This window comes from Oreochromis aureus, linkage group 6, assembly GCF_013358895.1.
Source record: "Oreochromis aureus strain Israel breed Guangdong linkage group 6, ZZ_aureus, whole genome shotgun sequence".
NCBI lineage: Eukaryota > Metazoa > Chordata > Actinopteri > Cichliformes > Cichlidae > Oreochromis > Oreochromis aureus.
Window position 1 is genome coordinate 27,192,560 of NC_052947.1, and position 12,551 is coordinate 27,205,110.

The 12,551-nt window shown below is 38.7% G+C and overlaps 3 protein-coding genes across 4 annotated transcripts in view; 2 read left to right on the forward strand and 1 right to left on the reverse strand.

The window, feature by feature from the left end:
* Nucleotides 1–10,823, reverse strand: LOC116310952 (N-acetylmuramoyl-L-alanine amidase-like). Of its 2 annotated transcripts, none has more exons than XM_039613360.1 (4): nt 10,797–10,823; nt 2,875–3,735; nt 1,515–1,725; nt 1–961 (listed from the first exon to the last, which is right to left on the reverse strand). In XM_039613360.1, the coding sequence occupies exons 2-4, from the start codon at nt 3,716–3,718 to the stop codon at nt 658–660; spliced, it is 1,359 nt and encodes a 452-aa protein (XP_039469294.1). In that variant the 5' UTR covers nt 3,719–3,735; nt 10,797–10,823; the 3' UTR covers nt 1–657. The 2 variants fall into 2 exon arrangements, with proteins under 2 accessions (XP_039469294.1, XP_031583776.1); XM_031727916.2 differs by lacking the exon at nt 10,797–10,823 and adding an exon at nt 4,475–4,702.
* trappc5 (trafficking protein particle complex 5) lies at nt 5,573–8,040 on the forward strand. Its single transcript, XM_031727543.2, has 2 exons — nt 5,573–6,123; nt 6,908–8,040. Exons 1-2 carry the CDS (start codon nt 5,854–5,856, stop codon nt 7,202–7,204), a joined length of 567 nt encoding a protein of 188 aa, XP_031583403.1. The 5' UTR covers nt 5,573–5,853; the 3' UTR covers nt 7,205–8,040.
* Nucleotides 10,418–12,551, forward strand: part of mcoln1a (mucolipin TRP cation channel 1a) — a 17,768-nt gene continuing 15,634 nt past the window's right edge. The window contains exon 1 of the mRNA XM_031727904.2: nt 10,418–10,614. Within this exon, the coding sequence (XP_031583764.1) occupies nt 10,584–10,614 (31 nt within the window). The 5' untranslated portion in view covers nt 10,418–10,583. The remainder of the gene's footprint in view (nt 10,615–12,551) is intronic.

A 12,551-nucleotide genomic window follows, 5' to 3' on the forward strand; every position in this document is an offset into this window, starting at 1 on the left:
TCAGTAGACCATTTCACATTTTATTCTCTTACACAATACTTCTAGAAGGGAGATGCGTCCTGCATGACATGTTGCCGCGGATCTCAAAATGGTGACGGGCACTTGACAGTTTTATTACCGGGTACCCTATTCTAGTCTCTAATATCATTCTAACAATATGCAAGGCATCAGTTTTGAATGTTATTTGTCTGTTGAAACCTCCCATCTGAGCCTGCTGGTAGGGAGAGTAGGGCACCTACTGACCATTAGTACTGATGATTAGGACTGTGTTTATCCACCCAAATATCACCCAAAGGACTGATAAAGAACATTCATTCGGTCGATAATTGGGTGGATAAACATACTGACTAGCTGATAAATAATTATAGTACATCATGGTATCACTTTGTATACTGGATCTAAACTTAGCCAAGGTTTAAGTTACTTTATAAACACTAAAATCTGAATGAACTTTAAGTTTCAATGTCAAACCCTCTGTTGCTGCTATTTGAGCAATACCACAGAATTCAGTTCTTTCTGCATTGAACTATGCAGATTTTAAATGTGACCTCTACATTAATAAGATAGAACTATCCAGAGTATAAGAGATTTTCCAAAAGTAATTTCCAAAAGTAGGGATGAACCTTTGATGATAGAATCCTGGCAGCGGATGTCCTCTTATTCGCTGAAATGCTCCCAGGTTTTTATTTCTGAAAAGAAGGCGTCTCCAGGGCAGGCGGTGTAGTTCACCGCCTGTCTGTGGCCATGGATGGTGAAATTGGAAACCAGTCCTCCTCCGTGTATAGCACATTGGACAAGTCGATGACGTAACAGGTCCATGGCATAGCGAGATGGCAGCGTGGCAGTGTAGTTACCGATGATTGACACGCCATACCCAATGGCATTGTGTCCCCTGGTGTGCGTGCCGAGATGATGCCAACCCCTACCCTCATAAACGTAGCCATCAGACCCGACCACAAAGCTGAAAGTGCAAAAATATGAGGGCAGGTGATCAATGAATGAGGTGGATGGTTACTAGTCTGCAGACAAATAGAGCAAAATGCTGAGAATTTATTCCATCACATCTGATGAATTTTCAGCAATACCGTGTTTTAACAGCATGCAGTTAGCATTCCTGAAAATTCTCCCGCTATTAACATAGATGTGAAATATGGCTACTTAAATGAATGTTTTGGCATTTTAGGAATTTTCTGTTGTTGTTTTTTTTACGAAGCACCACTCCCATGTTTATTTCCTACCACTTCAAGCACCTGTACATCTTACAACTTACAAAAATAAAAGTATAAAAACAACAATTTGTTCAATTAGAGGAATTATTTTTGACAGAATACGACCAGAATTTGACATTTTTACAGGAAAGACAAACTATAGTGATTAGTTTCAAGGGTCGTTGAAGGGTAGGCAGCACCTACAGCAGATCCATATTTTGAGGCAGTGACAGTAGCATACACCTGTTCAACTAACAAACACTGCAACAAAGTGAAAAAATACATTTCCCTAGATTTCCTGGTTACCTGTATCCGATGTCAGCCCACCCACGGTCCTCCTGGTGGAAACGCTGCATGGACCTCATGTCACGAGAACAGTTTGGGAAGGATAAACAGGGTGACGATGGCTCATAAGTGTGATGAATGTACAGATACTGGAGGGGAAGAGAGAGTGGGATAGGTGTACCCCGGTGGGGCTTTGCCCCCCACTGACAGCGAGGGATGATTTGAGGGCAGTCTGTGGGTAGGAGGAGACAAGGTGAGGATTAGGAAACCAGTAACACTCCAGACCTTGAAAGGCTGCACCAGAACATATGGGCTAGTGTCTAAAAAAAGGTCTTGTGACAGCTCAGAAATAATGACTCAGTTTGTCCAGCATCAATGAGCTTATTACTTAAATAAGCTTATTTTTCCAACTGTTTAAGCCCAGTTTAGTGCACACAACATCTTTCTTTATGGTCTAAATCTGTCAGTGTTTTTACCAGATGACTGCTTGTGGTTGTTGCACTTTTTTGCAGATGGAGCTCTGACCTTTGAAACATGGGAAACATGGGAGTGATGTTTGGAAAACTGATTACAGTTTATAGATAATGAATACAGCAGAGGCCTGCCAGAACTGTTCTGACAAACATGGACCATTGGACAGTTTTGCAAAGTGAAATTTGCTTAGAAGGAGGATGGCATAATGTTTGCACCAGGAAGCACTGTGCAGTAAGTCCTTTAGAATAATGTCATGAAATTGTTGTCCACACACTTAATTTTATCTGAGCCAAAAGTCTGAATCATTTGCAAACTTACAGAAATGACATTGCCCACACCAAAAGCAAGGCAGCTAAGCCAAGCATGGAAGAATTCCTTTGTAATCACATTTGACTAACTGAATGTGGAAAAACTGAAACATACTTCTTTCAGTCTGTTTTGTAAATGGACTGAAATGTTAAATGTTAACATTTCCAGAGTGAACTTGTGCTTTCATCACAAAAAAATGGAATGGTTTGTCTTTTTATGCATTTTAAAGTTGAGCCTTTAAACTAAAGTATAAAGTTTCATTGGATCACAGGACCAGGACAACTGAAAACTGAAAGTGCTGGCTTTCACTTCAAATTGAGGTTGTTTTGACTGGCCAACAGCCAAAATACACAGAAATGTTAACTGAAGTTAAAGATACTTAGGTTTAAAATATTTTGTGTTTATTTGAATTTATGGTGACATTACTGTTTAACCTACTGTGACGTTATCCTCTTTGGATCCGTATCAAAAATACTTGTCTCATAAACAAATATAAATTTAATTCTGATTATTTTCAACTGCAAAGTTTGATGAAAACCTCCAGGTTCACTAGACTCTTACACAAAAGTATGATTAAATGTCTTCATTCATAGCTCACCCCAGTACTTCTTCACAAATGTCTCCAATCCATCTTTCACCGCCTTCCCTACCCCAGTGTCCATAGAAATCCATTCCGTCTTCTCCAGTTTCCAGACCAATGCTAGTGTCTCCATCACCTGGCTGTGAAGATCAACAGACTCTAGGATGGATCTAGAGAGCTCCCTCCTCCTTGGGCTAATCTGACCGCTCACAGCATCCATGCCCTGCCCCTCACTCAGAGTAAAACTGTAGTATCCTCTCAGAATCTCACTGAGGGCCTGTGGCTGTTCAGATGCAGTTAAATTGCTGAGGTCCGTGCCCAGTATAAGGCCATCCATGCCCCCACTGATCATGGCATCAGTGGCTAGAGTGGCAGGCTGAGACAGTTTGAACACCCTGGGGTGCTCCACGTTATCCCAGCACCCGTCAGGCCCCAAACGGTGAGATGGTGGGAAGTCCTGGAGGCTGAGAAATGATAAGCCCAGTGTCCTGCCTAAGGTGAGAGGGAAGATCCCAGCTGCTGCCACCCCTTCCATCTTGGCTTTGAGCCCTGATTCAATTCCTAGTAATAAGGGTGCAAGCGCTACCGTAGTTCCATCTCTTGCGAGAACCACCCCTCGTTCTTCTCCATGGTCCGTCACAATGTGGTGGATGGCCTTGTCAAAAAAGCTGAAGGATGAGGCGTTGAGAATGGCCGTCTCCAGGAGGTCAGCATCGCTGAGATTATTGGAAGCGCCCAAGAAATGGATGGTCATCACGTCGTCATGGCCTGCAGTCCTCCGCAGGGCCCTGACCAGAGCCAGGGGGGCCAGGCCAGGGTTGGAGTGTTCGACCTGCTCCACAGCTTGAATAAAGCCTTCCATGTTACGCAGGTGGACGCCTGACAACAACACAAGCAGAGAAAAGTGCATTAATGCCTCAGTGAATGAAATGTTCAGTTACTTCAGAATGAAACAATGGCCCTTGCTCAATATCAGTTTAAAGCCAGTTTAGCAAACCATTCATTCATCTAATGTCTTAACAGCTTATGCAACTTAGAGGCATTAGAGTCCGTCTGAGGTGATATAGAGGTCACATAAGCTAAGTTATTACCTGGGGATTAAAGAAGGTGGAAAATGATAGCATGACAAGAGGTTGTTGCCCTATAACTAGCATGACTTGCTCACATGCTATACAGATGGGAGAGAAATTTACCAACACTGAGAGAATCAGTGGAGGAGCTGAAACATACAGCTGAAGCAATGTAGATTTAAGATCAGGCATTAGACACACTTCTATAGTATACTGAGTATGTGCTACCAAATACAGTATATTTCTTTGTCTCACTCATTTAAGACATATATTTTGGGAACAGTTGAATAGCCTTTTTATTTGATCAGTTAATAACACAATATTTTTTTAAAAAAAAAGAGGGAAAGCTTTTTTTCAGTTTGAGAAAGAAAAGAAAGAGAGAAAATTCTCGAATACAGATAACAAGGAACAAGTGAGTCAAAACACATCAGGCTGCCCACACAGAAAATATTCCTTATCAACATGCCAAGCAGGTACATTGTGGCCTGTAATGGAAATTCTAATGCAAGATAACCGAATGTTTGCATGTTTTAAATAACTGCGCTTACCTGTCGGCCTGCTGTAGACAGTAAAGAGGTAAAATAAAGCCAGAAGAAAAAATGTGAGTCCACAGAAAGCCATACTGCATCTCCCGGTTGGTGCTTCTTAAAGTGATTTATTGTTTTATTTTTTATTCTTGCAAAACAAATGAATCTAAACAGTGAAATATGAACGAATCTCTGCAATAATCCAAAATGTGTGGGCCTCCCTCACTTGTCTAGGTGTATTTATGTAGGTGTACGTGCATGACAGCAGTGCTCTGTTTCAAAGGGAAGAGTACTCTCTGTACACAGATAGCCCCAAATATTGATTTAACCTACAGCACATCAAAGAGCAAAGTTTCTCTTCAATTTATTTCAGTTTTCATCACAAATTTCTTTTTTTATTATAATTATATTATTTATGTTTCACTTTTTTTATACTTCATGCAGTTTCCTTTGTATGTCCCTGGACGAAAACAATAGAAGCGAGGGATAAAGTCAGTTATGGTTAATGTTTACTGTCCCCTGTTATATGTACGTCTGCTATGTGCTCACCAGTGCCGGGAAACAGTTTAGTCACATGGACAAACAAGTAGACATGGACTTGGTGGCAAAGAACAACACAAGCTGATTTGGTTTGTATTGTATGAATAATCATGTACATTTAGGTTTGTAAGACCAAAATCTTGAATAAACTTTCTAATTTTATTTATGATATAAGATAATGCACGGATGGAAAACTGGGTAAATAATGGAATAATGCAAATAATCAATAAACTGCTTTTTCGTGGAACAACTGAACATATTACAAAACTGAACAGATTCCACTAGTCTGAATGAGTCTACTCTGGCTGCCCATTACTTTTAGAGTTGATTTTAAGATTTTACTTATTACTTTTGAGGACTTTTATGGCCTGGCTTCAGATTATACACTCAAACTGGTGTTTCTGCACCAACCACTGCACAGCCTCATATCCTCAGGGAGAAACTTAAAGATAAAGGGTGACTGAGCATTTGCAGTTTGTATATATATATACACTTTGCAGTTAAATTAGCTACCGCCAAAAAAGCAATAAATAAATATCTGGTGGGACCTCGGGGACTCCGTAGCTGTGACTCGATCGGTGGCGTCATGTGACAAAACAGGAAGTACTCAAACCTTAACAACTCAGGTGTAGCAATTGATCGGGGAAGTGCTGATTATAGTCGTAAAGAAAGCTGAGTTGAGAGATACTGATTTTAGTAACTGAATAATTTTCGTAAATGTCATTTTTGTGTTTCTCGCGTGCCTGTAGCACCTTGGTTAGCATTAGCAGTTAGCCTGCAGTCCAGTTGCAGCCTCACTTATAATAATAATAGTAATAATCTCTTCAGTCTTTCCTCTCACAGCTGTCCTTTAAATCATAATGGAGGCTCGCTTCACCAGAGGCAAGTCAGCTATTCTCGAGAGGCCTCTGAGCCGGCCTAAAACCGAGGTGAGCGTGAGCGCCTTCGCCCTGCTCTTCTCGGAGGTGGTGCAGTACTGCCAGAGCCGTGTGTACTCGGTGTCCGAGCTGCAGGCTCGCCTAGCGGAGCTGGGGCAGCGAGTGGGAGCCAGCCTACTGGACGTGCTGGTGCTGAGGGAGAAAAACGGCAAGAGGGAGACCAAAGTGCTAAACATACTGCTGTTCATCAAGGTATACTGCGTGTGTGTGTGTGTGTGTGTGTGTGTGTGTGTGTGTGTGTGTGTGTGAGTGAGTGAGTGAGTGAGAGTGTGCGCACTGCACTGCACATTTGCACTGGCAGGTTTTCATTCAGACCGCTCACAAAGACCTTCCTCACTAACTAATAATACCTTTGCAATGATGAATATTAAATTCAAGCATATACAAGTTTAAATACAGCTCCACATAATACTTGCTGTCAGTGCAGAACGTCAGTGTACTGTTTTCACTCCAGTGTTGTGGTCATAAAGAACCTACATAAGAAAAGTCAGGTGTGAGAAGTGACTCATGTAACAGGAGAGCTCAAGCAATTCACGAGGGGTTTGGCCCTGATTTACAGATTCTAGAGGGGTTTAGTATGAAGCAACTTTGACAAAGCCAGGCTTTCTTTGTGTTTCGTGGTTCAGCAAAACCTAAAACTCCAGTCTGAGATGAGTGATATCATAATGTTACACCAGGTAATCGTTTGAATTCATATGTAAATATATTCATTAATCTGTTTAGTTCTTACATTACTTTTTGCATAAACAAAAGTAAAATAGATTTTAGCACTATTTAAATGACTACTTTTGCAATTTTCTTTTAAATTTTTATCTCAGTTGTGTTATCTTTGTTATGCCTCTACCTTTAGATGCAGGAAAAAGTCATTGCCTGTCACTTTGCCCACTTTCTCCCAAAGCAAATAATAAATTTTTTTGGATAGCACATGTTTTGTGCATCCTCTATCATCCTCTGTCATTTTCTTTGTACTTCTCAGGTATCTGTGTGGAGAGCACTCTTTGGTAAAGAAGCAGACAAGCTCGAGCAAGCCAACGACGATGACAAGACTTACTACATAATCGAGAAGGAGCCCCTCGTCAACACCTACATCTCTGTTCCCAAGGAGAACAGCACCTTAAACTGCGCAGCCTTCACGGGAGGGATCATAGAGGCCATTCTCACCCACAGCGGCTTCCCCGCCAAGGTCACCGTCCACTGGCACAAGGGCACCACGCTCATGATCAAGTTCGATGAGGCTGTCATCGCCAGAGACAAAGTACTGGAAGGAAGATAGGAGGGAGATGGATAAGAGGCTTACGGGGTGCATGTGGCTGGAGACTTGTTGCCATTATGGATTCTCAGGACTCGAGTGGTATTAAAATTCACGTTCAACTATAAAATGAGTTCTTTACGTTAGAGAAGCAGGATTACTACAGCTGTAAAGAAAATGACTTTACAGCCTTTCAGTGGAGGTTGAGATTTGGGAGGAGTTCAGAATGTAAACAAAACACTACAAGCTCTTTATTTAAAGCCTTTGTTGCTCTAGTGCTTTTAAAGGGGTTTTGTTTTACTGCACAATGTAAACCGACACCAGCGACTCCCAAACCAAACAGCTGATAGAAAATGTCCCATTTCCTCATATTAGCTAAAGTTTGTGACTGGATCTGTGTTGGCAGGCCTGATGGCAGCACAGGTGTCCACATGTTTGTACTGCAGGGTCACCGCAACGCTGCTACCTCGACCTATTCAAGAGGTGAGGCAACTACATTTGGGTAACATGTTAAACCTGCAGCTGCTACGCGGTTAGCATGTGTTTATGCTAAATAATGTTTGTACATGCATTTTGTTATTATAAAATATAAGTAAATGTATAAGAAAATGTTTGGGAATGGGTGTTTGTTTTTTTTTTGTTGTTGTTGTTGTTGTTTTTTTGTTTTTGTTTTTTATTCTGTCTTTTTTTATTTTTGGTATTTATAAGAGAAACTGTGGTGGTTTCACCAGAAACTAGAAAATTCAGTATTGGTAAACCAGGGAAGGGCAGTGAGTCATTTGTCTCAGAAAGAAAATAAAAGCGCTGTTCTTGTTTCTTAAACTCACAAATATGAAAGTAAATGTCATGCTGTGAAAAAATATTGACCCATTTCCTCATTTCTTCATTTCTCTATATTTTTTCTCATTTCTCTTTTTTTTTTTCTTTTTTGCATATTCGTCACATGATCGTCACAAAATGTAATCAATTAAAAACTATTTCTTATTTCATTCGGTTATTTGTTATATTAAATTTTTTTTTTTAAATTGATGATCGGAAACATGCCAGCATGACAAAAGTACAACTGAGAGTTAGAACAGGATAAAAAATTCCCACAGCACTGCAGGTGGTAAATGGTAGAGTCAGGTGCCGAGGGTGGCCCTTTTTTAGCCACTGATCCTTATTAAGACAAATTAAATTTGTACTGCATTCAGTTAAATTTAGCATGTTCATTTTTTTTTTTTTTTTTTTTTTTTTTTTTTTTTTTTGCAGCTTGATTCAGACAATGCTTTATCTAATTATCACTAATGAAAGCGTTACTGCCCAAGTCAGACAGGGATTGGAGTCCCTTTTGTCAATCATAAAAGTTTATGTATGGAATCTTTTTCATCATGGTCTTATTTTGACCAGTGTTTTGATGCTCACATCGACTCTTTGAGCCACTTTTTTTTTTTTTTTTCCATTTAAGAAATATTGCTAAACTCAGGACTGTTGCCTTGAAAGCCGCCCCAAAGACATTATGGAAATAGTCCCATCTCTATTTTCCAAGCCTTTTAATTTTTTTTTATCTCTTTGGACCTCAGATTCTACAATATCCTGTAAAAGTACCTTAAAACTCATCTGTTCAAACAGGCACATATATATCCACTTTGCCTTTGGTATGAGAAACGTTTCATTTATTTACTCATTTGAAAACTATGTACCTCTGTAAATCACTTTGTACTGTTCTTCGTCTCAAAAATAAACTTTACTTGCTTATGAAAAAAAAAAGTAAAACTATAATTCATTTACAGGTCACTATGCATTTATGTAGTCACTTTTTTCCCTTTATTTTTTATTGAGGATGTAGATGTAGATTTTGAATAGTTAAAATATTAAAAAGCATTGGATACCAAAGTTGCTATGGTTAATCAAAGTTAAACTAGAAAGCAAATCTGGATGTGGACAAAGAACATTTTAAAATAACAGCTTTTAAAAAGTTAAACCATACTGATTTTCCTAAATATTGTCTCTGATAAATGCCATACTGTGATAATTTAAGAAAGACTCAAGCTAACATTAAAAGTAATAATAATAATATTAATTAATAATAATTATTATTATTTAATATTAATAAAAGTAAGTTTCCTCGACAAAAATATACAATTACAGTGAAATAGATGTTCCTGAAGCCAGAAAACCAACAACAACAACAAAAATATCTATGCCCAGGACCGCTGAGTAGTATGGGCAGAACTTTGTGGCATCAGAAACTATATTTGAATAAGTTAAATTTGAATTTGAATCGCTCAGATTGAATCTGAATTGCTCAACTTGAATAAAAGCTTTTAATACAGAATTTGAAATCCAATGTATTGGTTTGAAAATGATCATCACTAAATTGAAACAGAATTTTATATTTAAAAAATGAATTTAATTTGAAATTGTACTCCATCCTTCTTTAAATTTAGCTCTTGAATGCTTTCAGTTTCACTTGGCACCATTCAATTTCAGTTCTTAAATTCAGTTTTGGGGGTCATACATCTGGGTCCTTCGTAATTTTTTTTTTTTTTTTTTTTTTTAAGTCTTTGTCCGCAGAGTAATCTAGCACCGGTTAATAAAGCTACGTTGTACCTGCGGACCTAGTGTTACTGGGCGAATTTACGGCATCTTGAGCTGGAGCGGGGCACAGATTAAGTATTCAGAAGTCATTCGTCATGTCACATGACCGGCGGATAAACTCTCACGTTGGTAATAAATGTATTACCTGTATAAGAAAAGAAAAAGCAGCATGTAAACAAATGATAGCCTAACAGTAACTGATATGCTTATTGTAGCTGTTAGCTCTTTAGAGAACTTAATAACTTGAGCTAAAGTGAATAGTTAGTTGGTTAGTCTAATTCATTAGTTCTGCACAAAGCTCTTATGATCTTCAGGGGGTGGTGTGGGGCCAAGGAGCGGGTCAGATCCCAAGTCCTTGAAGTGATTGGGCTGTCCTGGACACACGTGGTCCTAGTTGAGCTTCCGTGATTGGCCATGCAAGAGGGCGCTTCCCATAGTGAGATACTACTGAGGGAGGTTTGAAAAAAAGAAATAAACTTAAGCGAACATTATCAAACATATAAAAACTAACCTGAAACAAGAAAACTCTGGAAATTAACGGAAATTAACTAAGCTGAAAACAAATAGTCAAACGAAGTAGAAATAAAAACGAATTAGAAAATACAAAACTATATATAAACTGTTAAAAACTGTTAGCGCGAGAGGGTTTCTGCAGGAGTCACGTGGTCAAATTGATATAGGTCACGTGCTCTCCACAGAGCGGAAACGCTTTAAGTTTTTAACCTCGTCAGTGATCTACAGTTGCAGCGCCAGAGAAAGCACCCGCTTGGCTTTAGGTTTAACCGTTTTCTTCACCTATTTATGTGTTTTAACAGATAACTACATGGCTACGACAGGACGGAAGGACTCCTCTGGTAATGTAGCGCTAACATTTAACTACTTAATTTATCTTATCCGTTACGACTGTGGTTTTATTTACTTTGCTTTCTAGTACACTCCCCTGCTGGCTCTTTGCGATGCCTAAATTAGCTTTAACCTGCTTTTTTGTGTCTAAAAGCTAACCGGTAGTGAGTTTAAACCTGAATAACATTGTTACCTCAGACGAAACTCTTTTTCTGCTCTGTCATCTTCTGGGTTGCTAAGTACAGCACTCAGTGTCATCAAGTGGTTTTTGTGTCCAAATATTCCGCTAACATCAGTTCTTTTTTTTGCTCCATGACTACATATTGAATCCTTGTTGACAAAGTGGGATTTTCCTTCTTCTGCTCCTCCATCAGACATGTAACTCGGACATGTCTGATCACATGATATACTGCATATTTAACTTTAAAACATTAACATAGAAGTTGTTCAGGGCATTGTTTTAACGCAGAGCATTTAAGAACCAATAAATGCAAATCAAAAACAATCAACAATCAAAAACACATTATGACATAAAGAGAAGATCTGCTGTTTTTATTAATTTTGCAACACTGTGCATTTAATATCTTTGTATTTTGTCACGTTTAGGTTGTGTGAATTCATCTTATAATATTGTCCTTTCTCTAAGCTGTATGAACGGTGGGATGATTGTTTAACCTTGAAACTCTTTGACAGGCCAATCAAAATGAAAGATGATTGTTAGTTACGCCACTATTTTTGTTTTTAATGGGCTTACCTTTAACTGCATGCATTACAGAGTGTAATTGCTAGATTATAATGGAATTAGATGCCTTAGCACTAATTAGTAGTTATTGTGAAATCTTACCATAAATTATCATCCATATGCAGTTTTCAACATAATAATAATGCCAGTGATAGTCGTCCCTTTAATCATAGTCTCAAGCTAACCTGTGAAGCAAACCTTTCTTCCAATAAGTGTCTTCACATTATAGAAAGGGTATGGGGATCAGCACTTGAAGTAACACAATAAGAAGGTGACAGTCGCAGTGTGTACTACCACATTCTTGTACTTTTGAAACTAAAAATAGCTGCGTGTGGACTGTAAAAGTGCCTAAGTGGAGTACAACATTTAATTTCATTTGTTTTAAAACTTGATTTACTGACTATTTTGCAGCTGATATGAGGCTGCTGGGGAATTTTGCACTGTTTTTATAGATTAAGATGCCCAACAGTGTATAAAGTTATTAAAATAAGGGAGCCAGTGAAGGAAAAGTATTACTTTGGTAATGAAGACTGTCTCCCCAAACCCAGATCAAATCCTGCACTATAACCATGAAGACCACCACCCTTTTTAGCAAACCTATGAAATCAGCATCCGAAGTCTTTCATGCATAGTCACACTGCGTCTGTCTGATAAGCTTCTTAAATGCATGGTTGAGTCTCTGTTTTCTGAGGGAATATTGATGTGTATAAAATGAAGTACAGCTCCAGTGAGACATGCTGACGAGAATTTTCTAACTTATAGTGAAAGTCTGTTTTTGACTTAACTGAAGTAACCTTTTGAGACTTTCTGACAGTGTTGAAAACTTAAAGTAAGCAACAAACCTCAACCAAGACACATGTTAAATATTCCCAAAATATTTGTTTCCCAGTTTGGTTACAGAGCTCTGAATCAAACACATATATTAAGGAAAGAGTATGAGCAATAACTTAAAAATACAAGAGGATTGTTTCGCCCTCCCCTTGCTGGTAACCAGTTATTCATGTGCACAGACTGTAGTTTCAGTTTGTTGCTGCCAACTTGGTGTCGTAGTGATGCCTGAAGCACTGGAACAAGTTTAATATAACAAATGAAAGTCGCAGCCATCTTTGTCACTGATGTACAATATTTCTAGAACTATGATAAGCTGTTGAGTTTTTCTCTGCAGTAAAATGATATTAAACTTGTTTTTTAGTGGCAGCACAGTGG